A 25184-nucleotide genomic window follows, 5' to 3' on the forward strand; every position below is an offset into this window, starting at 1 on the left:
GGTGCCCCCCGCACATTGACTCCGTACCGGTACCCCCTTTAGATAGCCCCATTATTGTTATTTACTGCTGCTCTTTAATTATTTGTTATTTTTATCTCTTACTTTTTTAGGGATTTTCTTCTAAGTATGATTTTAGCCATTCTAAGTGAGATAATGGCGTTTCATATAAACCTGGGCCCAGTCAGTAACCATGCCCACGTGAGCCCAGACATTGTGTTGGCGTGATGGAACGCCCCAAAGACCAGAGTGCTTAAAAGGACTTGCTAACGAAATTTACATTAGACCAAAACATGCCGGGTTGCTGCCGGCGTGCAAAGTGATCCTAGCTGTACCCTGAATAATCAACCATTGAGACCAGAGAACGTGAGGCCGAGGTCCACACATTGAAATGGTTAGAACCTTTGTAAACCAGACCAAAACATGAAACTTTGCATGTAAAGTAGCCTAGGACATTCAACCAAAGATGAGAGGGAAGGACAGATCCCTCTGAACTCCATGTGGTACACCTGAAGTATCCATTCTACAGAACACTCCAGAACAGAAGAAGGCCTACAACTAGGAAGGACATTGTGACCTCTGGTGGACAACCAGAGACTTCCATTGAAGCACTTCCCATAGACGGATCGAGTGGTTTCAACAGACGACAGAGAAAGACATCTACGTGTAAATATATATTGCATTTCTTTTTCCGAATGGAGTGGTCGTTCATGTGCGAAGTATTCATATTTCTTTCCGTGAGCGTAGCTTCCAAATGTGTGTGAGAAGTTGGCTCTTTGTCTCTCCCTCTCCTTGCATACCCCTCCCCTTTCCATTGCGTAACCAATCGGTCATGCTTTTGTGAGTCCCCTAGGGACCTGTTTTCATTGTATTATGTATGTAATCAATAACCTATGCTGTGTGTGTTTACATATTCTGTGTGATTTAGTTAGTTAGTTAATAAATAATTAAGCCAATTTGTGTATCGTTGATTCGTCACTTAGGTTAGGGTTATGCAGATATCCAAGGATTATGCAATGATCAGAATGAGACTGGTGAGGTAATAATTTATTATTGACTGTTATTTATGTAAGAGATCTTTAGTGTTTAAGTCGGGAGATAGTAACTTGGTAAACAACTGTTCCCGTGATGCCCCAAATTCCTAATGAGTTAATTGTTACATGATTAATTTAAACATGGTATGTAATTTTTCGATAAAAAGCAGTCATCACATTAATGATAGTCACGTCAACAGACAGGTGTGCCTATACAAATAATGTCCAATCAATCAATTGTATTTACCAGAGGTGGACTCCAATAAAGTTGTAGAAACATCTCAAGGATGCGATCAATGGAAAAAGGATGCACCTGAGCTCAATTTTGAGTCTCATAGCAAAGGGTCTGAATACTTATGTAAATACGTTTTATTTTAATGCATGCCAATTATTGACTCATGAGCCAATGCACTTTGCGTCTAAAGGTCTATACCCAGAAAGCAACTAGCCAACAATAGCCCTGACTGACAGTTTGACTACCTTTCTAAAAGTGACATTTAGGTCAAAGTTTTGATCTTCTAACAGTTGTGGGCTCCGGTTACCTTTTGGCCCAAACAGCTTATACCAGTGTTTCTCAAACTACTCTTTAGAGTACATCCAACTGTTCCAGTTAGTAGTCCACTGACAGCAGTGGGATTCAAACCCACGCCCCCGAAGAGATTGGTGCCTTGATCCAGCGACTTAGACCGCTCGTCTGTCACACCCCCTAGGGGTCTCTCTCTCTCCCTCTCTCTGCGCCTCTGCCTCTCTGCGCCTCTGCCTCTGCTCCCTTGGATTCCCCTCCGGACCCGTTTACCCTGTCTCAACCCAGCTCACTCCAACCTGAGCCTCCACATCTGGTTTCCTACAACTCATCCAAGCTTCCCCGGATCTGCACTCCATATCTCCCTGTGTTACATAAATACCTTGGTTCATTCATCTCTGTTTCCTCGTCTGAGTCTGCTCTTGGGTCCCCCTGTTCTGCTCCGCTTAACAGTGGCTTCTGCATTATGTCACATGGATGACGCTGGAGAGACGAAGAAGGTAGGGGGAGTAAAACATTTAATAAATAACGAACATGGAACAAAAATGGAACAGCATCAGCAAACCGGTGACACAAAGAAAAGACAATCAATGCATCAGCAGGGAACAGAGCAGGGGAACTGACAAATACAGGGGAGGTAATAAACAGGTGATGAGTGAGTCCAGGTGAATACAATATCGCTGATTGATGATGGCAGGAGTGCGTGATGCAGGGCAGCCTGGCGCCATCGAGCGCCAGGGGGGAAGAGCGGGAGCCCCCCCCCCTCTAGAACAGCTAGATTCAGGCAAGAGTATCACAGGGCGGTATTGAATGTGTCACTGTCAGTCACCTTGATTACTCAACATTCTCATTACCTGTGCACCTACGTTGTATAATTTCATTCATAGGCTGGGTTGTAGCAACCTCATGATGGGTACAGGGAACATTTGAGTATCATTTAGTAGACTTAACCTATCGATGTTTCATTGCCCAAGGTGAATGGAATATGTATGACACTCATCCAATATCTGTAATAAAAATAAGGCCATGCTCAGAAAAAATCATCATCCTCCCTCATCTTAAACGGCACTGACCGCCACTGAACCTGACCACAAAGTCACAAAAAATGCTGATCTCCAGAAGACACAGGTGTAGACAATATGAGAGCCAGTCATCCCTCTGAAGTTCTTTACCAGGTCTTATTCTGTCCTCTAGTCAGTTATCTACAGTACTTGACCCATAATATCACACCATTAAGCCCTTACAACCTGCTACCGCCTTGACGGACGGACGGACGGGCGGACGAACGAACGCATGCACACACACACACACACACACAGAGAGAAAACATTCAAGAATAGCAAGGCACCCTTTACTGGCTCAAACAGCTGACCAATCAACATGTTACCAACCGTTGGGGGGTGGGGGGTGGGGGAATTGAAGATAGGGAACTGCAGTTGCCTTTGTGCCTCACGGATTGAGTGCCTCTCTCGGCAGGCATATGCTCACATGCCCCCCTCCGTGCAAAGCGAGCTAGCACAGGTAACAAAAGTTCATACAGGCGCTCTCTCCTACGGAGCTGCGCATACAGACCCAGCTGGCTCATCCTGAGTCATTGCAGATAGCCTTGGAGAGGGAGCTGGTGTGGCTGGAGCTTCAGCTGTGGCTTTGGTGGGGTGCAGGGAGACAGACCCACTGTGCGGGCTGGGGGGCAGAGCAGCCCAGAGCTAGAAAAGCCTGCATGGGTGGCTGAAATGACTGAACTCATTCATGCTGTGTCGCTACAGGCGGCACGAAACACACGCCCTGGTCCCAGGGTCTGCTGGGGGTGTGGCCAGCCAGGCCATCTGCGCCGGGATTGCCCCATGTCCCCCAGAGCTCAGGGAAACGGCTCTGGGTCCGCATAGACCGGGTAGTGTGGCTCTCTTTCCCAACCACCATCATCTTCAGGAGGAGCCCACCGGCACAGACGGGGAAGCAAGGCTCCACTTCCCCCAGAAGCAGACGAGGGCAAGCTGATGGAGCCTTTTGCTGTGGTGGGCCGGACCATGCCCCCCCCCCCCCCCCGAATGTCACATTCACTCAACCCAACAAACCCTTTACTCCAACAGTTAAAGTAGCAGAGACTCAGCACCCCGTGCTCGCCCCCCTGACCTCATCCTGGACACAGACACAAGCAATGTGGGCATGGCTGGGGTGCTGGCTCAGGTGGAGCCAGAGGGGGAGAGAGTGGTGGCGTACTTCAGACAAGCATGAGCGCCGCTACTGTGTCACCTGGCGGGAGCTCCTTGCTGTTGTGGCTTCCATCAAACACTTCAAGTACTACCTGGGTGGCCTGCCCTTTACTGTACGGACTGACTACTCTGCTCTCCAGTGGCTCATGTCTTTCAGAGAGCCAGAGGGGCAGGTGGCACGCTGGTTGGAGGAGCTTCAGCCGTACGACTTCACAGTGGTGCACAGGGCAGGGGCACGCCACTCCAACGCGACACCATGTCCCGTCGGCCCTGTACTGCAGACGGGTGCCGCCACTGTGAGCGGAGAGAGGGACGGGAGAGAGAGCTGTGTGCAGAGGGGGTCTGTGCCACAGTGTGTCGGGCGAGTGGGCCTGTCTGCTGTGAGCTGCAGACTGTCGATGTGGCTGAATGGGGGCAGCAGCAGGGACGGGACACAGACCTGCAGCCGGTTTTACAGTGGGAAGAGGTGGCAGCGCTCTCACTCGCGACCAAAGGGTTGTGGTCAAAGTTTGAGAGATGGCTGATGGCGTGCTACAGTGGGCATGGAAGGAGTCAGTTACGGGAGAGGAGAGGTGGCAGGTGGTGGTCCCAAAAGCATTGCGGGAGGCTGTGCTCCAGAGCACTCATGGGGGGGTGCGGACTGGACACTTTGGGGTCACAAAAACACTCCGCCGCCTCCGTCAGGAGTTTTACTGGGGGCAGCACAAGAGGGATGTGGAGGACTTTTGCCGCCACTATGACAACTGCACAGCGAGAAAGGATCCCCCAGGCCGCTCTCATGCTCAGCTCCAACAGTTCCCAGTGAGGGCTCCCATGGAGAGGGTAAGAGTGGATGTAGTGGGGCTGTTCCCCACCACAGACAGTGGAAACCGCTTGGTGCTCATAGCCATGGACTATTGGCCCGAGGCCTATGCTCTGCCTGACCAGGAGGCAGAGACCATCGTCGACACTCTGACAGCGGGGATGTAATGGAGCATTGGAAGTTAAGACCAGGTTTAGCCGTTGTTCTCTCTCTTACGTCTGGCCTTCACAAGAGAAGGTCACGATGGATTTATTGGGCGTCCATTTATTTGGCGTGGGCTACGGCCAAACAGTAGCCTGTGTGAAGTTGGGTTAATAAACCGTAAATTCGTAAACTCAATCCTCTGTCTGGACAATTGTTCCTTTATGATCTAGCCAGGTCATTACAATACATTAAAAAGTTATACTTTAAATGCAAATGTTTAATAGCATTCATTTTTCATAACAAACCGATGCATGTTTTATATACATTGTGGTTAAAGTAGAGTATGATTTCATTTAATAATTTAATGAGAATTGTTTTAACACCAACCATAGTAAAACTATTGCAAACTGTCTTTAAAAAATACAAAACATATTTTTTTTAAAGAGCCGTTTGGGAGCCAAAAGCTCTTTTTGGTGATCTGAACCGAACGAGCTGGCTCACTGAAAAGGGCCGGAATGCCCATCACTATTATGGGGAAGTGTGTCTGCACTCGTGCGGCAGCGGCAGGTGCGCGAGACAAAACTTTACTAGCATCATAGCATACCATACCGGTGAATCGTTGTGACATATCGAATAGGATTTCTAGTGTAATCAATGTGTGATAACTACGTAAAAAATGTATCAACGTGTTAAATGTGACGTGCAGTCAGTCATTTTCAGGTCCCGATTGGTGAACAAGCTTATTTGACATGTCAATTAGTGTTATTTGACGTATATATTTTTTGACAAGCAAAGACCCAAATGGCGTTCCATATCCAAATGCACTCTATGACTTGAGGAGTTATCAAGTTGGGGATAACTATTGTGACAATTCCAAAATGTATAATCTAACACTACTTCCTACCCCCATGGGCACTTATGAAGATCTGAGAGGATTGGTGTATACAGTATTGCCAAATAATTTTCAGGGTAAGTTGCTAGAGGCAGGTTGATTTGTTGCTAAAAGTTGCTAAATGACGTTGTGACGTCTTTGCGTGATTACGTAAAATGCGTCATTACGTAGAATACACAATAACATTACTCAAATTGACTGGCCATCTCTGCAAAACATATGATTTGACATTTGTTCAGGGACAGACTCACACTCTTTTCTGTACTTCTGGCTGTACAGTTTTGATTGAGACATGTTGATTGATGTTGTAAGCTCTGTTCAAGATCAAACATTCGTGACCAACTATATTCCTTGGGTTTGGCTCTCGAACCCGTGCTGCTGCAGTCAGCCAACATTGATTTGCAATTTGCTGAAATTGCTTCTGGCCTGCTGCTGCATGTGCACGAGCTGAGCCCCTGCTGCAAAAGTCACTCACAATGCACTTTTGCAGCCAGACACGTGTGTTGTGACTGAGTGTGTGACAGAGAATATCGTTTTTTTTGTGTCATTTAGAGGGAAAATGCATGCATTTGAGCATTTTAGTCACTTTTCAAAAGTTGCTAAAAGTTCCAAATAAATGTTTAAAAGTAGCTAAATGTGTTGCTATAGGTGCTGTTTGAAAAAAGGTTGCCAGGGTAGTCTGAAAAGTTGCTAAATCTAACAACAAAATTGCTAAATTGGCATCACTGGGTGTATATGTGAAAATCAACAAGCAGCCCAATAGTCAGTACATGTAAAACTTTAAAAAATGTAATAATTATGGGTGTCTCTCTTTTGTAATGGGCTCTTACACCCTCTAGTGGTACAACTCGTATTGTGCAGAAATTGCATTGATAGGATGCTTGATAGTACAACAAGCTTTTCCTTTGGAACAATTAAAATATTTGAACACCAGAATCGTTGATAAACAAGTATATGACTCGTTTGTCTGTGGTCCACGAAACAACGATGCATATCACACTTTTAATAATATGTTGTTGATGGAGGACATTTAATCAATGGGGACCTCCAGCCAAAGCCTCAAGCCCATGATGGCGTCACCGGTCTCAGGTGTTACCGGAAGCGCAGGTGAGTTGTTGCAAAATGCCTGCGAAATTTGCGCTACATTCAACTTTTTAGATTTATGAAATGAGATTCAGTAGTCTATTCGTTTCAAGTGGGGGTGCTTCAGTGGTTTGTTTGGAAAAGGAAGGAAGTTCGTAGCAGGAAAAGCGAAGGGAGGTCTATAATTATCTCAAGTCATTTATCAGAATTGACCGTCATTTTCCCAAGGACAGTAGTGAGGGTTTTACGCGCCTTGGAATGTCCGGACTGTTTTAGAATTGCTTGAAAATATAAAAACTAAATAAAAAGTATTAAAGAGAAACTTCTACAGTAATTTATATATTTTAAGATGCTAGTGGAAACGTTGAGTTGAATCATTTTACACGACAGCACTACCAATCAGTAACGTCACGTAAGTCACTTCTAAACTTTCCAAACACCATTGCCTGCTATATAGTTATTACGGAAAATGTGTAGACCAACTTCTGTACTGAATGGGACATGATCATGTGTGTGTGGGTTACGTTTACATGGTTCATATACAGGTAAATTGAAAAAAAAGCCACGTTGTCAAAAAAAGGGCTTAGGAAAATTAACTTTGAAATTGTATTGATGGACTTGTATTTCTGTCACTCATATTGACCCTACAGTGGCAGAAAATTAACTTTGAAATTGTATTGATGGACTTGTATTTCTGTCACTCATATTGACCCTACAGTGGCAGAAAATTAACTTTGAAATTGTATTGATGGACTTGTATTTCTGTCACTCATATTGACCCTACAGTGGCCGAATTTATTTGTACCCCCCCCCCCCCCCCCAGATTAAAAAATCTGTTACCCAGTATTCCCACACATTAATAGAGTGGCATATGTGATTGTATCCCAATGTAATCAATGTTTTAATTATTGTTTTTGCCAAATACTATATCTGTTTGGGATTCTTGCAGTACATTTTCTGGCCCCATGACCATCAGCTCAAGTAAATATCATCCCATGGCTGAATGTAATTGGGGAGCCCTTTATTAGGATAATTCCAAAAAGCATCTGCTCTGTGTTCCAGGAAGATTTGTATAGCTACTGTAATTGTCCCTAGAGACAACAATTGTATACGTCAAAGCTGAACTTCAGCTCTTTCTCATGTTTATCACAGCATCAAATACCTCACTAATGTGTCGTTAACCCTGTAGCTACTCAACCAATAATTCGGAAGACAATATCTCACCCTTGGGTTTGCGTCAGATTAACAAAACTAACCCATTTTACACAACATACACTCTTAACAAATCAATTGCTGTTACATTGAATGGTGCAATCCTCACCTTTTAATGGTTTTATTCCATAAGAAAATCCTCTGCCTGTGGTCTAGTTTCCCAGACACAGATGAAGTCCAATTTAATCCGTGTCTAGGAAACCAGTGTCTATCGCCACAATACTGAAAAGACAATGACATGCTTTCATAGAGATCTGAAATGTATTGTGTTCTTCCTGTCAATTCATTTGACTGTAGGACTCATCCACTCTATTTGTCTAGGCTACGATCTGAGTGATGGACAGAGACATTGAAGAGCAGGACCCCCTCGCCGTAGACCCTGTAGACAGAGATGGGAGACAGATGGGGGATGCGGGAGGTGATGATGATGGGAATAGGAAGGTTGGATGCTGCGAGAGGTTCCATCGCTCCATCTCCAAGTGGATGCTTCCGGAAGAACTCCACGAACAGTACCGGGAGCGAGCCAACTGCTGCCCCCCTCCCATCTTCATCATCCTCATCAGCATCGGAGAGGTGAGGGTTAAAACGCATCATGGTTAATACGCATCCTACTAATGGCAGCGCAGCATTGACAACAAGTAGCCTCTTTTGCATCTGCATACGTTGTTATGATTGTGTTATACCTGAGTGAATTTTCGATTTCAGGAAATGCTCTGGACATGGTATTTAAAGAGAGAGGTGCAGCTGATATTATACCTCCACCATGGTTCATTGGACAAAGCCTATGGGGAAATGTATTTAAAAAAAATAAATGCCAGAAATAAGGTCTGTGGTAAACACAGGCTTAGGAGATCTTATACGTTTTGTTCTATGAGATAAAATTAATCAGCTAATGTCACTTTTTGTGAGTTTTGAAGCACATAAAGTACAAAGGCTTCATAATTCATAAAGGTCATTTTAACTGACTGATATTATCTCTTAGAATAAAACGTCTCTCCTTGGCCTGTGTTAACCTCAGACCTTATTTTCTATGTTTATCCCAAAACCCTATTCTTTCCCCATTAATTTCCCCCATAGGAATGGCTGAACGAATCAGAGTTAACTCATTTCCGTTTTTTAGGACTACAAGCTGGCGAGCTCGATTAAATGGCCAACCATTGGTATTTGTGTATTCACACTCTCTGAGTTTGGATGTGGCTAAGGTCCAAACTGAAAAGCTCTTGTACCAGACATTCCTCTCTCTCCTTCTGCTGTGGGAGGTCTCGGCCAGCTTATCCATCTCAATGTCTGAATTCATCCAAGATTCTTAGAGCAATCCCTAGACCTATGCGTTGGCTCAATGAAAATAGAGTTTGAGCACAATTAACATTGGGACCAGGGTTTAAGGCTATCCTCCCAAGGAATGTGATTGTGATCATACACCGTGTCCATGACATTTCCCAGATATTTTAGTAGTATGGTGAGCTTGTTATGGCAAAATAATTGAGATGTGTGTTAGTTATTAAAGGTGAAATGAGTTTGTGAGTAGAAAAATGTGCGACGTCGACACAGTTTGTTAAAGGAATTTGTCTAGGGTTCTCTCTGCTCTTCTCATTAACTTTGTTGCCATTGTGTGTTATCAGTTTGGAGTATGTTTGTATTCTGCTATAATGGTCTGCTCTGCCCATACTGCAACACAATGCAAAAGGCTGACTCATGGCTACATTTAAAGCAACTGTTTTAGCCTTTCAGGACCCCTCCTGTCATTATGTAGCTAGTCACTGATCTAACCTGTGTCTGTCTGGACAGCTAGCAGTGTTTATATACTATGCGGTGTGGAAGCCACAGAAGCAGTGGGTCACCCTGGGCGAGGGCATCTGGAACAGCCCTCTCACTTACAAGTCTGACCGTCGGGAGGAGGCGTGGCGCTTTGTCTCCTACATGTTTGTCCACGCTGGGTAAGGGTCACCTCACCTCACACAGATGCCCAAACCCACTGGAGATTTACCATTGACCAAACTTTTTAGTAAAGGACTAGGCGTAATCCACAGTAGGCTGCTGAAGGGAGGACGGCTCATAATAAGAGCGAATGGAATGGCATGAAACGCATGGAAGCCATGTGTTTGAAACCATTCCACTGATTCTGCTCCAGCCATTACCATGAGCCTGCCCTCCCCAATTAAGGTGCCACCAACCTCCTGTGGCTTAATCTGTGTCCAAAAGAGTAGAGCATTGCAGGTCATTCCTCTTGCCACATCTCACTGAAATGATTCACTCTCTCCCATATCATCTGTTTATATAACATTTGGCCACTGCTAAAGCAGTTCTGGGTTCTTCAGAGCAGTGTGCACGTTGTTTGTGTTTGTGAGTCTTTCCACAGGTTCTGATTCATTGGTAAGACATTCACTCGGCTATCCACTCAATCATACTCTCACACTGGCAGTGCTAGGGGGTAGCAAGATGGTGGTGGAAGCCCCCTCTAGAATAGGCCTGTTTTAAATTGTCAATATATAACGAAAGTTAAAATATTTCAATCAAATCAATCAAACGTAATTATAAAACCATTTTTACATCAGCCGATGTCACAAAGTGCTAAATCCACAGGATTTCTCTCTCTCAAAATCCTGTTCTCACGAACGTGCTCTGACTGCTCAGCAAGACGGCACAGCCTACATAACGCCGTGCCTCCTCATTGGCTAAGCCAGAATTTCATGAATTTGAATGGTTGTAAAATCCTGTTAATTGAGATACTGTATCTTCGGACTATGTAAAAGTTGCTTATAGCTAGCTATACCCTATGAAAGTCTCGCCTACTTCCTGGTGCAAGTCCTGTGCTGTTTTTGAATGGGCTTCAATCTTATATTATCAAATTCATGAAAATGTGGTCATTTAAGATATGTACAATTATATTCGTATTCATGGCTTAATTTACTTCTACCTGATGCCTTTTATGAAGATTTTCGATAGCATTTTTTCTCCAGAATTGTGGAACGTACCCCATAATGACTTTTTACCAGAAATAATTTAAGAGGTAAAAATAATATTTTTGAGGATGTGTTGAAATGTACTCTGCTTGCAAATACGTGCCAACCAAGCCGTCAGCTAAAAGCTAAACGTTTTGCAGTTAACATTAACTGTGTTGTTTCATATAGGCAGCCTGACCTTACGTATCCACATAACATGATGTGGGTGACGAAACGATGGAGCCTCATTTCATTTTTAGTGAAGTGGGCGGGGGGGGGGGGGGGGGGGGGGGGGGGGGGGGGGACAGTTGGGTGACGTGAGGGAGCGTGAACAGGGTGGGACCAAAGTTGTGGAAAGCTGAACTTTATGCATATACTCTGCGATATCGTGTCGATTTTGACCAATAAAAGCTGACTATAGCTTCTAGCCCCTACTGGATTGGCCGTTGACGCTTGCGTTCTAGTTTTTCTCGCAGCCACATAAGAAGCTGGTGGTTATCCGATTTAACGTTGATATTTCAACATCAACAAAAATATTTAACCTTTATTTAACTAGGCAAGTCAGTTAAGAACAAATTCTTATTTACAATGACAGCCTAGGAACAGTGGGTTAACTGCCTTGTTCAGGGGGGATTCGATCTAGCAACCTTTCGGTTACTGGCCCAATGCTCTAACCACTAGGCAACCTGCCGCCCTATTAGCTGGAAAATATTTAATGCTAGAATGCAAAGTTGTTTTCACTTTGGTTGGCAATTTTACCAGCTGACACTTCTGCTTCTGATAGATTTTCTGTGGCTTCAGGGCGCAGAGGCTACCATTGTACACATAGTATCTAGCTAGCTTGTATTTTAGCTTGTGTGCGTGTGTGAGTACTTCATAGATTGCAAGTACCCCTTTGCAATGACCAAGCTACCCCAGTGAAAAATTCCTGGCGCCACCACTACTCCTAAGTCTCAACTCCCATGTCTCCATCTCCTCTCTATGTCTTCCTTCCCCACAGCGTGGAGCACATCCTGGGCAACCTGGTGATGCAGCTACTGCTGGGCATCCCGCTGGAGCTGGTCCACAAAGGCTTTGAAGTGGGCATGGTCTACATGGCAGGCGTCCTAGCAGGTGGGCATCCACATACACCCACCTTTTCCATTGACGCACAATCAATTAGACACAGTTGTCTTAAAAGGTCTGTTACGACTGAATGAAGTTGCTTTTAAGTTGACTCTGTTTTAGCTAGTGACATGAATAGTATAGCATGCGATTGGTTAACCAACGCAATGTGCGCGACAGGTTGCCTTAGTTATTATTAGCTCACTTGTTACATACCTCTTCTGGATTTTTGCTGATCATGACTGTACAATGCTAGCAACTCACAGGCACAGAGCTGTGTAGATGGTAATCATGTTTCACACTTAAGTCTGACATTCTTTCGCTTCTCAAAAGTTCGATTTTTCCTGTTTGGGTTTCATGGCTGAAATGTCTATAACGCTATAGATGACCTTCTCATGCATGTTGTCCTCAGGCTCCCTGGCCAGCTCCATATTTGATCCCCACAGTGCTCTGGTAGGGGCCTCTGGGGGGGTATATGCCCTCATAGGTGGATACTTCATGAACGCTGTTGTGGTGAGTTCTGGCTAACTGCTGATTCTACTATTTTAGCAGGTTTTTTTTTCTCTCTCTCATTATTTCCCTGTTCTTTCCTCTTGCGTAACTCCCTGGCCTACAGAACTTCAGAGAGATGATTCCTCTCCTTGGAGTGTTTCGTATTGGAGTGATTGTGATTATCGGTAGGTCCCTTCCTAGATCCACTCGACTTATTTTCCCACCAGTGCCTCAAGGTTTACTGTTCCAGCAGCGCCCACGCCTCTGTGGTTGTATTTCAGTAACTAAACGTTCAATGTTTTTTTTCTCAAGTCGGGACAGATGTCGGATTCGCCCTTTACAGAAGATTTCTTACTCACGACGTTGGCTTGAAGGTAAGACATCTTTTTTTGTTTGTCCTGCATGCCCTTTCTCTTCTTAAAATGCATGGCATTGAAAGATTTTCCACAGACAGATAAGTATTGTTTCAGCAGAGAGCAATGCTTTTTTAGAACAGTCTTTAGTTCACAACTGGAGAGGCTCTTACGCGAAGTCCAACCCTAGACCAATATAACAATGAGTAGATCTGGCTTTTATCAGTGTGCCTAAATAGAAAACTAGAGAGAAAAAAAACTGCAGTAGCAGTACCACCCAACTGCATTATACGGCTTACAGTTACACAGGACTGACTAATCTCTAAACCAGATTGCCCTCTACACACTCTGTCACACACACATCCTGTCTGTTCCCCCTGAATTATTGCACCCAAGCCATTCCTGTCACTAGACTGTGATGAGTGTGATCCTTGATTTTGTTTTCTGCTTTAGGAGAAGCGGAGAGCAAGATAAGGGTTGCAGCTGTTTGTCTTTCCAGCAGCCTAACTGACTGGGCTATAAGCTACTAATCTATCACCTACTTCCCCTCTCTCATCTTGCTTTTATTTGATGTTTCCTTGGTCTTTGTGAGAAGTGCGGTTTCAAATGTACTGTCTGCATTTAAACTGGTCCTGCTATTTTTACTGTCCACTACTAACCACAGCGAAAGGGCAGGGGATGCTAATTGTAAGGCTGTAGCACAGCATGACTTTGTTGGTTTGAAGGGAAAATTAGACTGAAATTAGACTTCTCCCTGGTCTCCCTCAGGTTTCGTTTGTGGCGCACATTGGAGGAGGAGTGGCTGGGATGACCATTGGTTACGTGTTCTTCAGCGCCTACAACCAGAAGCTCCTGAAGGACCCGCGCTTCTGGCTTTGCATAGTCGGCTACGTAGTCTTCCTCTTGTTCGCTGTGCTCTTCAACTTCTTCCTTTCCCCTGCATAATTTCACACTATACAAATGAATGCGTTTTGAATAACGGAAATAGGACATTTCAGGGACTTGGTAGGTTATCTAAAAAAATGTAAACCTCTACTGCAGGAGAGAAGAGATTTAAATTGAAAGAGGGATTCCTAGTTGAAGTGTAGTATTTCACTCAGCGCAAATGATCTTTGTTACATGTTTTTTTTTAGTGATGTTGATAATGAAATGCATTATTAATTTGATCTCTAGGTTTTGTACTGAACTCAATATACCTCAGTTAATTGGTGTTACGGGTATTTTTTTCCAGATGATGTTTGTCCTGATTAGTCAATGAGGTAGGACATTATTTCCCCAAGCAGGTCCTTTCCTCTAAGTTTTAGATTGGCCTACAAGTGTGTGTGTTTAGGTGTGTTTTGGGGGAATGTTCAAGCCATCAGGAGCAAGTGTGTCATCTGTTGGTTAAAGGCGTGTCAATTCGTAAACAAGCCATGAGAATGGCCCAATGCCAGGTTATTGTTTCACTTCCCTGTTGACAGGATGAGACACTGTCTGACAATAGCACATATCAATGTTAATCTGCTCACATATCCTTGGCTAAGCCTCTTTCAAGTATAATTTATTGAAGGCATGATATTCATTTGTGTTTCTCTTTAGCTTTTGCTACTTGCCAGCAGTTTTGAATTTCAGTCAGTCTGTTAATCCTTTGGTTGTTTAGGATGTTTGTGTACAGTGGAACAGTAGAGGGCAGCACTTTCCAATGTATATTAGGCATTGTCTATATAATTTCCATTGTGCCACTGTGTATTAGTCTACATAACTGTTTAGTATGACAGTCCGTGAGGAAAATGAAAAGGTCATTGAAAAGGCCTCATCTTATGCCATTTGTATGGCATATTTTTTTATTGGTGATATCTTCAAATGTTTTTCCTAAACTTATTTGTGGTGATATTTGTTAGTTGGTATGTGAAACCAAATGGCGGTTCAACAAACCTCTAAGAAACCAATACATACTTTAGGTATTTATTATGTAATTACAACTTTTACAATGTACTTTCAAAGTAAATGTCAGGTAGATAGCATAACATTCCAATTGTAAATGACTTGTTTTGTATTTGAAGCTCTTTTTTTTTATCTCCAGACTCAATCTTGTATCTTTTCAGCACTTTTACATTAAATGTTATTTTACATTTCCAAAATTCCCTTCGGATCTTAGATCTGTGTTGACAAAGCCACGCATAATCCGATCTCTGTGAAAATTATTGGATTATTTTTAGTTTTAGTTTTTAGTTTTTTTGTTGTGTAAACTCTATTTGGTGTTATACGACAAATATGTTTTGTCAAGATGAACTATCTTAATTCATCTGGCCTATAGCAAGCCAGACATGGGGGTTAGTGAATGGGTACGGAGCAGAATATTTGCTTGACTGATGTCTGACCTGACCTAGGGTGCCACGCTTCTATTATTAGCTAACAGTGGCTTCAAAAAAAGACAATTGATCGTACCCCAATGACAGCCACCACTCTAGCCAGTTTATGTGGAACATTCCATAGTTCCAGACTCGGAACATCAATACAGTGCCATTATTTAATTGTGTGCTTGCTAGTCTGCTTTGTGGACACTTAAACCATTGGTTAAGAGGGATAATGAACTTCAGAAAGTACTGATAAATTAGTAATGGCCAAGTTGTCATAAATATTGGTTCTTAAATTAAACAAACTGCTGGAAAATAGGCTAAATAAAATCCTCAAACAAGGTTCACCTAATGTGAATCCCTGACTATAAATGTATTTGAATCCGACTCATTTGGAAAGTGAATCAATCCCCCTAGTGTTGCCAAATGATTTGACCAATATTCTAAAGAGAGACCATTTCAGGGCAGTACACAGGGTTCTCAGGTGAATGGTACCCAGTCTATATTGGGTACCAGTCTGTTTGGGATTGAACAATGCTAGCTCCTGTAGTAAAGCAGAACCAGACTGGCACACCATCTGCTCAGCAATAATCCACCCAGGATTTGGGGTTAAGGTTTTGTACTGAGAACCAATATTTTCACATTTTCCCTTTTGTGCAGGTCATTAGTTAGAGCATGACAATCTGGTTTACTCATCATGGGGAGGTAGTAGTAGAACATGTTTGGATTTGGGCCAGTAGATATATGTAATTGATTCTTGAGCCAAATTTAAAATGAATGAGTGGGAGGTGCTTTGGAAATCTGGAAAGTGTTTGAGATAGACATTAGGGATTGCATTTGAAAGAATGTGTTTGAGTACTCTCATGAACAATTATTTTCAGTACGCTCATATTAGTTTGAAGTGAAACGGGTTTGAAGGAAATGTATCCTGTATGCAATTGGTTGTTCCAATTACTGGTTGTTCTGAAACACAACTGAAAAGAAAGCGTCATGTATTTTCACTGCACTTGATACACTCCACAAACTATAAACAGAGCTTGAAATTGTGGCAGTGCTTATAAATTTAACCGGCTAAATATACAGAACAAAAATGGGAGCCAGGCCCACCCACTGGGGAGCCAGGACCTGCCAATCAGAATGGGTTTTCCCCCACACAAAAGGGCTTTATTACAGATGTAAATACTCCTCAGTTTCATCAGCTTTCCGGGTGGCTGGTCTCAGACAATCCCGCAGGTGAAGAAGCCGGATGTGGGGGTCCTGGGCTAGCGTGGTAACAATTGGCCTGTGGTTGTGAGGCTGGTTGGACTTACTGCCAGATTCTCTAAATCGTAGTTGAAGTGGCTTATGGTAAAGAAATTAAAATTACATTCTCTGGCAACAGCTCTGATGGACAATCCTGCTGTCAGCATGCCAATTGCACACTACCTCAAAACTTCAGACATCTGTGGCATTGTGTTGTGTGACAAAACTGCACATTTTAGAGCGGCCTTTTATTGTCCCCAGCACAAAGTGCACCTCATACAGCTTAATATGCCACATCTGTCAGGTGGATGGATTATCGTGGCAAAGAAGAAATGCTCACAAACAAGGATGTAAAAAAAATGCCTGCACAAAATGTGAGAGAAATAAGCTTTTTTGTGCGTACAGAAACTTTCTGAGATCTTTTATTTCAGCTCATGAAGCATGGGACCAACACTTGACATGTTGCATTTTATAGTTACATTTCTAAATTTAGTGTACAGGAATTTGATTATTAGTAATAGAATATAAACTTTTAATCTAGTACTCGCACCCATCCCTAATAGACATCAATTGCACAGCACACAGATTGGCAAACTCCTATTGGTGTTAGTCTACTTGTTGATAGACAAAATGACAGATCCATGTAACTGCAGGATTATGCCAACTCCTGGACAAAAAAAAGCAGACAAAGTTTTGAATATACCCTTAACATCTGTGGTATTCAGGTTTAGGCTCAATTTGAATTGAGGCAGTCAATTTAGAAGTAAACTGAAATTCCAATTCAATGAAAAAGGGACTCTTTTCCACTACTTCTCAATAAACTGAAAAGGAGAAGCTATTTATGTCAAAAGTTCTGATTTTAAATTCAACTCACTTCCTGAATGGACTGACTTCAATTGCAACAAGCCAGAGTAATCGATTTCTTGTAAATTAATACAAATATTGTGTCAACTGCCAGAGACAACTTAATTACAGAGGGGAAGCACCAGAGTATGAAATCGGACATGACCCATTGATTGCATTAGAAGAGTAAAAAACTATAGATCTGAAAGAGTTGTGGCACAGTCCCATAGCGTTATGTTGTTTGGGAGGGATACCAGAACCAGTAACTGATTTCAAAATAAACTCCCATCACATTGCCTATGTATACCATGATCATCAAACATCATATAAACTGCACCAAACATCTCTCACGGGGGCTATGGCGTATAGCCTATAGACTCTACAGACGGCAGACAAGAGGGAACCTAATAAGTAGGCCGTCTGTCCAGTACAACACCTTCCCATGCTTCACTCTTATATTCCTAGCTATACATTCAAGCCACACTGGACTGTTGAAATTTAAGTTCAGCTAGTCCTTTAGGAGAAGCCAAATATCTTTTTAACCAAGTAATTCCACTGTTTCTTTTTAATTAAGGACATTATTTAACTAACCTATAACCCTGAATCAATAAATGGCAAGCATGAATAGGCTGAAACAATTGCTGTGTGGCTATGATTTATCTTGTACTGTATTGGTAGAACTCTGATTATTGATTTTATCTCGCTGACTGACCAGAATCTGGCACTGGCAGCTGTCTCAACTGTTCAGTCATACGTGGTGTACTGTCTGCACTGGAAACCCTGGTAAAATTTGGGTCACAGAAGTTCAGGTGATGCGCATCGACAGATGTGGAGGGGGCACAAACGATTTTCTTTTAAAGCTTTTTGGTGGCCTCATCGCGGCTGGATGACCCGTGGGGATTCAAATCACCGGCAGTCTGTCCATGCTGCTGCAAGGTAAATGGAAATGACTCTCTCATTGATTTCTCTCATTGTTTATAAGTTAAATCACCGAGGGGAATGGCTTTATTTTTGGCAAAACAGGACTACTGAAAGGAGCAAGAGAGGCAAATAATAAACATGATAATCGACGGCTTGCTTATTCATACATTTTGATATCTGCTTTACAAATATGTGATGCTCCATATTCATTGTAAATTTACATCTGTCTTCGATGTACATTGCCTTTTTTTCCCCTGATAAAGGTATGTTACAATTCATTATTTATATGTCAATGACTTAACCAAGTTTAGTTTTAAATTGTATTTATTGATATGAAAGGACTGATGCATTATTTTAATTGGTAAATCAACCTTTGTGGGATTAAAATAGTCTGTGGAATAATATATTTTTCATAGAGTATTTGTTAATGAAATACAGGTTTTAAAACAAACTGCATAGAAAATAACATTTACATGTACTTTTTATGATGTATTTTTGAAGATACTAGTGTAAGAAAGTTCAGTTGCTAATTGTTACACACCAAATTGTGGCTTGAAAGTTGGTTGAATGTTTTATATATAGATATTAATATGAATAAATGTTGTATTTCACAAAAAAAAACAATGCTTTTGCTCATTATTGGGGAGGAATGCCCCTTTATGTCCAATTAGAATTTCTGAGCAATATTTCTGTCCATTGAGGGGCCTTGGGCTAAAGAACCATCCAAAATGGCAAAAGTTCCATATAGCCTCTTTAAATGACAAAATTGCCTCGATCCTTTCTCTGCCTCCCACTCACAGACACAACGATGCCCTGGTAAAGATGGGGGATTGGAATTTCCTAGGGGGGATATTGGAGGAGGTGCATATCCACTCCACTATGGTGGGAAAAATCTGGCTCACCATTCTATTCATCTTCCGCATGCTGGTGTTGGGTGTGGCGGCCGAGGACGTGTGGAACGATGAGCAGGCCGACTTCATCTGCAACACGGAGCAGCCCGGGTGCCGGAACGTCTGCTACGACCTGGCTTTCCCCATCTCCCTCATCCGCTTCTGGGTCCTTCAGGTCATATTTGTCTCATCGCCCTCACTGGTGTACATGGGCCATGCTCTCTACCGCCTCCGAGCCCTGGAGAAGGAGCGGCAGAAAAAGAAGGTCCTGCTACGTCGCGAGCTAGAGCTGGTGGACGTGGACATGGTGGCTGCTCGGAAAACGATTGAGCGAGAGGTGAGGCAGCTGGAGCAAGGCAAGCTCAACAAGGCTCCGCTGTCGGGGTCCCTGCTGCGCACCTACGTGGCCCACATCATTACCCGCTCCGCCGTGGAGGTAGGCTTTATAACGGGCCAGTACATCCTCTATGGCTTCCAGCTCTCCCCTCTCTTCAAGTGCGAGCGTGAGCCTTGTCCCAACGCGGTGGACTGCTTCGTTTCCCGGCCCACAGAGAAGAGTGTCTTCATGGTCTTTATGCAATGCATTGCTGTAGTCTCCCTCTTCCTAAACATCTTGGAGATCATGCACCTGGGCTACAAGAAGGTCAAGAAGGGCATCCTGGATTACTATCCACACCTGCAAGACGAGCTTGACGACTTCTACTCAAGCAAAACCAAGAAAGACTCCGTGGTGCATCAGACAGGCATTGCTTCCTCCGGCTGCAATCCCACCATGGCCTCCGCGCCCAGTGGCTACAACCTCCTACTGGAGCGGGCCCAGGAGGGTCACACCTACCCCCCCCTTATCAACCCCTCTGCCTTCCTCCCTGTTCAGGGTGAACTGGCTGGTAAACGGAGCGTGGAAGAACTCAAAGATGCTGCACATAGCCCGACGGAGCACAACTCCAACTCCAATAACACCAGCAGTGACAGCCGCTCACCGCCCTGCGACTCAGTGACCCCGCCAAAGCAGGAGGAGCCAGAGGAGTCTGCACACCTTCCCCCTCACAGCGAGGAAGAGAAGAGGGGGAGCCCAGACTCTCCCAGGCGCCCAAGGGATGCATCTCATGCCTCCTCCTGCCCGACATTGCTAGTAGGCGCCGGAAGGAAAACATGGAGGGTCAACGCTCCCTCAAATTGTTCCACAGTGGTGGAGGGCAAAAGCTCAGACACAGATTCTTATGGGGGTGCTAAGGCCAGTGGTGGGTACCAAGCCCGGACTGCGTCGAAATCGGAACCCAAAATGCGTCCCTCCACCCCAGACTCACTGGGGGACTCAAGTTCAGGGTCACAGCACAGTCCGAGAACACCCTCTTCCAATCGCCGACCATCATCCACAAGCAACGCAAGTAGTAGGCGAGCTCCTACAGACTTACAAGTCTGAATGCTAAGAGTAAAACCTTATCCCTTGTCCCTCAGACAAAAAAAATACTTTATTTCAAACACAGGGATCAGAAGAACATGACATGAGTTGTGACATTGTGCGAACTGCTTCGGAGGGAAATCTGTTGCAGTAGTCCAGCAAAATGGATAGATGTGTTTTATAAGATGTCACCTCTGTTTCTGTTGATCTCTATGTGGTGGTTTATTTTTGTATTCACCAGCTTCAAAGCCTCCGTCATGCTTTGTGATGACGTAAGACACAGTAGATCAAACATTGGGTGTGGGGACTAGCTATTGGGAATATTGACCTGCTTTTAAATGTGTTGTGGCTAAGAGAGAAAAACACTGGAACAGTACAGATCACACAGCAGTGACACCGTTAATGCTTTCTGTAGGTTTCAGTTCATTTTAAACACCATTGTTTAGAGAGAAACCATGAAAATATGTCCTCATGGCAGCCAAATTCAGAATTTTGTTTCTCTAATTGGTCTTTTGACCAATCAGATCAGCTCTGAAAAATATCTGATATGAAAAGATCTGATTGATCAAAAGACCAATTAGTGGAAAAAGATCAGAATTGGGCTGCCTGTCTAAACGCAGCCAAAGTAGCTTTTGACCACTGAAAATAGAGTATGTAGACTAAATGATGTATATGTACATTGCATGAAAGAATGACCTAATTTCATATTTATAAAAGCATATATCTTGGTTTTTATTTTGCATTAACTACTGTATGTCCATACTATCATCGTAAAACCATGTATGACGGTTACAATGGCCCTCCACGTTCTTTTAGGCACAGCTTTTCTTTTAAGGGTTGTGGGGTATTTCAGTTTCTTATGCATTTCAAGTAACGCCAGCAGAGCCTCTGTGTGCACACAGTACAAAAGTGATATCATGAGGTAAGATTTCTATATTGTAACAAATATGTGAACGTGATTAAAAAGGAAAACACCCATTACGTTAATGTTTGTTTACTAGATACAAAACATTGGTGTACAGTAGGTTAAGTACACAAAGCAGAAAAGGGGGGTTTGCTTTTATGAGGGGAGACAGTCAAAGGACAAAAGCTATTATATTTCAATATATCAAATATACAAAAAAAAAAGAAAAAAGAACAGAGGTGAATAAAATCCTTTGCCTCCAGTTGTTGGTTTCGACTCGCCCTAAAAATCTGAGTTTCTAACTAAATTACTTCAATAAAGCCGAGGCACATCCTAGTCGGCAGCTCCATCCTCTTGTGTAGGCTCATAGCGTTGAAGCTAAGGAAGTGTGTAAAAACAGAGATTCAATTATTTTGTTCGTTTTGAAAAGTTCAAGCCTACGATGTACAGATCTTCACACTCAATGAAAAATAATCATAGGCAGGCCTACCCTGTTCTTGAGTCCTTTGTTCTCCTCGGCCAGCAGCTCACACCTCTGCCTCATGTCTCTTAGGTCCTGCTGGAGTGCCTCAGTGTCTGCAGACTCCTGGCCAGCCACACCCAAGTGCTGCTTGAGGAAACTGGATAATATTAAAGAAATTGCAGTGTGCTGAGGGAGGAATTCAACTCATTCTCAATCTTATTGTCATTGAAAATGAGTAATTTTTATATTTTAGAAAAGCATCCCATCATGAGCTGTGACAGTCAACACTTGTTCTGTCATCTGTGTGAGCACGTCGGGTTGCTATACCACTAAAGGCAACAGAAAGGTCAGACTCTGAATGTGAGGAGGGGCCTCAGTGGAGTTTCATCACCTTCCAAAAACATAGCTATACATGTCTACATTATGTAGGAAATATTCATTACAAAAACAGAGCAAACATTTTTAAAAGGATACTCAAGCGCATTGTTGGGTTTCTCCGTCTCTTCATACAATGCCACCAGCACTGTAATAAGGAAAGGCACAAGCCGTTTTCGTAATTTGCGTAGGTCAAATAAAATTAACAATTAAAGTTAATGAAATATTTGAAATAAACACACCACTGGTGAGGCTGTCAAGGACACCAGCCTTCTCCAGGTATCTTTGAAACTGCTCTCGTTTGGACTCTGAAGCCTGTAGACACATTGGCATGGAGACAAATGATACTTGATTACCTGATTAACAAGATGGTCTATATGGAGGCGGTGAGGGCCCTCGGAGTGTGGCGTCAGGAAAATAACCTCTCACTCAATGTCAACAAAACAAAGGAGATGATCGTGGACTACAGGAAACAGCAGAGGGAACACACCCCTATCCACATCGACGGGACAGTAGTTGAGGAAGGTGGAAAGTTAAGTTCCTCTGCGTACACATCACTGACAAACTGAAATGGTCCAACCACACAGACAGCGTGGTGAAGAAGGCGCAACAGTGCCTCTTCAACCTCAGGAGGCTGAAGAAATTTGGCTTGTCATCTAAAACACTCACAAAATTTTACAGATGCACAATCGAGAGCATCCTGTCGGGCTGTATCACTGCCTGGTACGGCAATTGCACCGCCCTCAACCGCAAGGCTCCCCAGAGGGTAGTGCAGTCTGCACAACGCATCACCGGGGGCAAACTACCTGCCCTCCAGGACACCTACAGCACCCGATTTCACAGAAAGGCCAAAAAGATCATCAATGACAACAACCACACGAGCCACTGCCTGTTCACCCAGCTATCATCCAGAAGGCGAGGCCAGTACAGGTGCATCAAAGCTGGGACCAAGAGACTGAAACAGCTTCTATCTCAAGGTCATCTGACTGTTAAACAGCCATCACTAACATGGATAGGCTGCTGCCAACATACAGACTCAAATCTCTGGCCACTTAAATAAATGGACTTAATAAAGGTATCACTAGTCACTTTAAATAACACCACTTTAATATGTTCACATATCCTACATTACTAATCTTATATGTATATACTATATTCTATACCATCTACAGCATCTTGCCTATGCTGCACACCATCACTCATCCATATATTTATATGTACATATTCTACTCATCCCTTTACATTTGTGTGTATGAGGTACTTGTTTTGTATATGTTAGATTACTTGTTAGATATTACTGTATCGTCGGAACTAGAAGCACAATCATTTCGCTACACTCACATTAACATCTGCTTACCATGTGTATGTGACCAAATAAATGTGATTTGATTTTTTACTTCCAATTTATTCAGGGTTCCGTAATTAGCTAGTTCATCCACGATGCTGCTAGATGTTTGCTGGCACCATTTTGCCCAAGAAAGGGAAGGAACAAGACCCTGTGCATTCATACCTCCCTTGATGTAATCACTGTTAATAAAACATGATTGAACAGGTGAACTCAAGGGCTTCACCACACCACAGCTTTCACCTGTCCAGTAATTTCTAATCAATGATTCCACCAAGGAACCTAATTCAAGCTTAAATGGGACTAGTATGATTGCTATAAATATTATAGCCTTCCTTACTGTGTACTGAAAAAAACATCCAAACTGAGTATTGTACCTCGGTAATAAACTATCTAGCTACAGGTTAAGTTAGCGAGCCAGTAATGGACTAAACTCCATGGTGACGTTTGTTTCTGATTAACTTCACCAACTGAGTGTCGCCGAGAACAGGCTTTGTGGTAATCTAGCTCAGACTACATCGATTCGCCCAAGGTCAATACTTTAAATTATAAAACTTGTACTCATGTTAGAGTGGCTTTGTTTGCTTTAAATCCATACTTTTCAATATACGTTCATTCAAATACCACAACCGACTGTTTGCTCATTGCTCTAAGATGGCAACTCATCGCAAATGCGCATGTGCTAAATGAATCTCAACAAGGAAACATTCCGTGGTTGTATCAATATTACCCCAAAGGCAGTACAATATGAAGATAAGCTAAAACTGCTCCGTCAATTGAAATCTCCATCACACTGTAGGCGACTTCATGGTGATGTTAGCGCATGCGTAGAAATACGTTGTCGGATCGAACGGTCGTCTCACGCTGAACTGCGCATGTGCAGCCCATCAACCCAAAGGCAGTCCTTTGATATAAAGTTGTTTTTGACGAAAATTAAAACGTGCCAGTTTGTGACTTTCACGAAATTGGACTAATAACATGTTCAACTACTTAAGATATTGGCTCGAATCTAGCTTGTGCCTTTAGATTTCAAGAAAATGAACTACGGAAAACATTTTCACTCATCTCATTTTACATCCCAAACCTGCCCGGTTTGGTCTGTTTCGCAAGCTTTCTTTGAAGTCTCGCGATGTTGTGACTCTGGGTTTGGAAACTGACTGTACCTGTGGTATTTGATTACCGTTTATTGGAAAAGTATGATTTTAGCACACAAAGAAAGTCATTGGTACAAGGTGGGCGTTTCATAATTATTATTTTTTAAAGTGTTAATCTTGAGCGAATCGATGTAGTTGAGACTACATTCCACAAAGCCTGGTCTCGGCTCCACTCAGTTGGTGAAATTCATCAGAAAATTCCTTCACCATGGATTGGAGTTTAGTCCGCTACCTAGCAAATGTGTAAAGGGCTAAATTAGCACACTAACGCGTGGCAAAACTTTAAGCTCTCCTGGTTGTTTTACAATGCCATTGTTGTATTTTACACACTACATCGTTACTCACGCCAATGTAAAACATTATTATGCAGTCCACTTACTCTGTAGTGTGCCATTATGAAGTTAACGTTAAACTTTACTGCTAACTGAGGTTCTTACGACTCTCACTGCCTGCAACAGACAGTTTTCCCTGTTAGCCTTGACGTCAACACAAGCACGCTCGGGTTTAGAGCATGCGCA

At 43.1% G+C, this 25184-nt stretch overlaps 3 protein-coding genes across 7 annotated transcripts; 2 read left to right on the plus strand and 1 right to left on the minus strand.

Annotated features, from left to right (window-relative positions):
* The first annotated feature begins 6564 nt into the window (after positions 1–6564).
* On the plus strand, positions 6565–14911 carry LOC110488922 (rhomboid-related protein 2). Of its 5 annotated transcripts, XM_036947532.1 has the most exons (9): positions 6719–7100; positions 8222–8473; positions 9689–9837; positions 11843–11955; positions 12359–12459; positions 12563–12623; positions 12751–12812; positions 13560–13751; positions 13897–14911. In XM_036947532.1, exons 2-8 carry the CDS (start codon positions 8237–8239, stop codon positions 13734–13736), a joined length of 900 nt encoding a protein of 299 aa, XP_036803427.1. In that variant the 5' UTR covers positions 6719–7100; positions 8222–8236; the 3' UTR covers positions 13737–13751; positions 13897–14911. The 5 variants fall into 5 exon arrangements, with proteins under 5 accessions (XP_021417085.1, XP_036803419.1, XP_036803427.1 ...); XM_021561410.2 differs by lacking the exon at positions 6719–7100 and adding an exon at positions 6565–6712 and having other exon boundaries at positions 13560–14911; XM_036947524.1 differs by lacking the exon at positions 6719–7100 and adding an exon at positions 6675–6712 and having other exon boundaries at positions 8198–8473; positions 13560–14911.
* A 4034-nt stretch (positions 14912–18945) lies between these two features.
* On the plus strand, positions 18946–21560 carry LOC110488936 (gap junction alpha-9 protein-like). The gene has a single exon (XM_021561423.2). The coding sequence runs from the start codon at positions 18956–18958 to the stop codon at positions 20444–20446; it is 1491 nt and encodes a 496-aa protein (XP_021417098.2). The 5' UTR covers positions 18946–18955; the 3' UTR covers positions 20447–21560.
* Positions 21404–25184, minus strand: LOC110488943 (c-Myc-binding protein). Its single transcript, XM_021561436.2, has 5 exons — positions 25046–25184; positions 22410–22482; positions 22267–22315; positions 21820–21949; positions 21404–21707 (listed from the first exon to the last, which is right to left on the minus strand). The coding sequence occupies exons 1-5, from the start codon at positions 25058–25060 to the stop codon at positions 21663–21665; spliced, it is 312 nt and encodes a 103-aa protein (XP_021417111.2). The 5' UTR covers positions 25061–25184; the 3' UTR covers positions 21404–21662.

The sequence above is a fragment of the Oncorhynchus mykiss genome, chromosome 2 (genome assembly GCF_013265735.2).
Source record: "Oncorhynchus mykiss isolate Arlee chromosome 2, USDA_OmykA_1.1, whole genome shotgun sequence".
Lineage (NCBI taxonomy): Eukaryota > Metazoa > Chordata > Actinopteri > Salmoniformes > Salmonidae > Oncorhynchus > Oncorhynchus mykiss.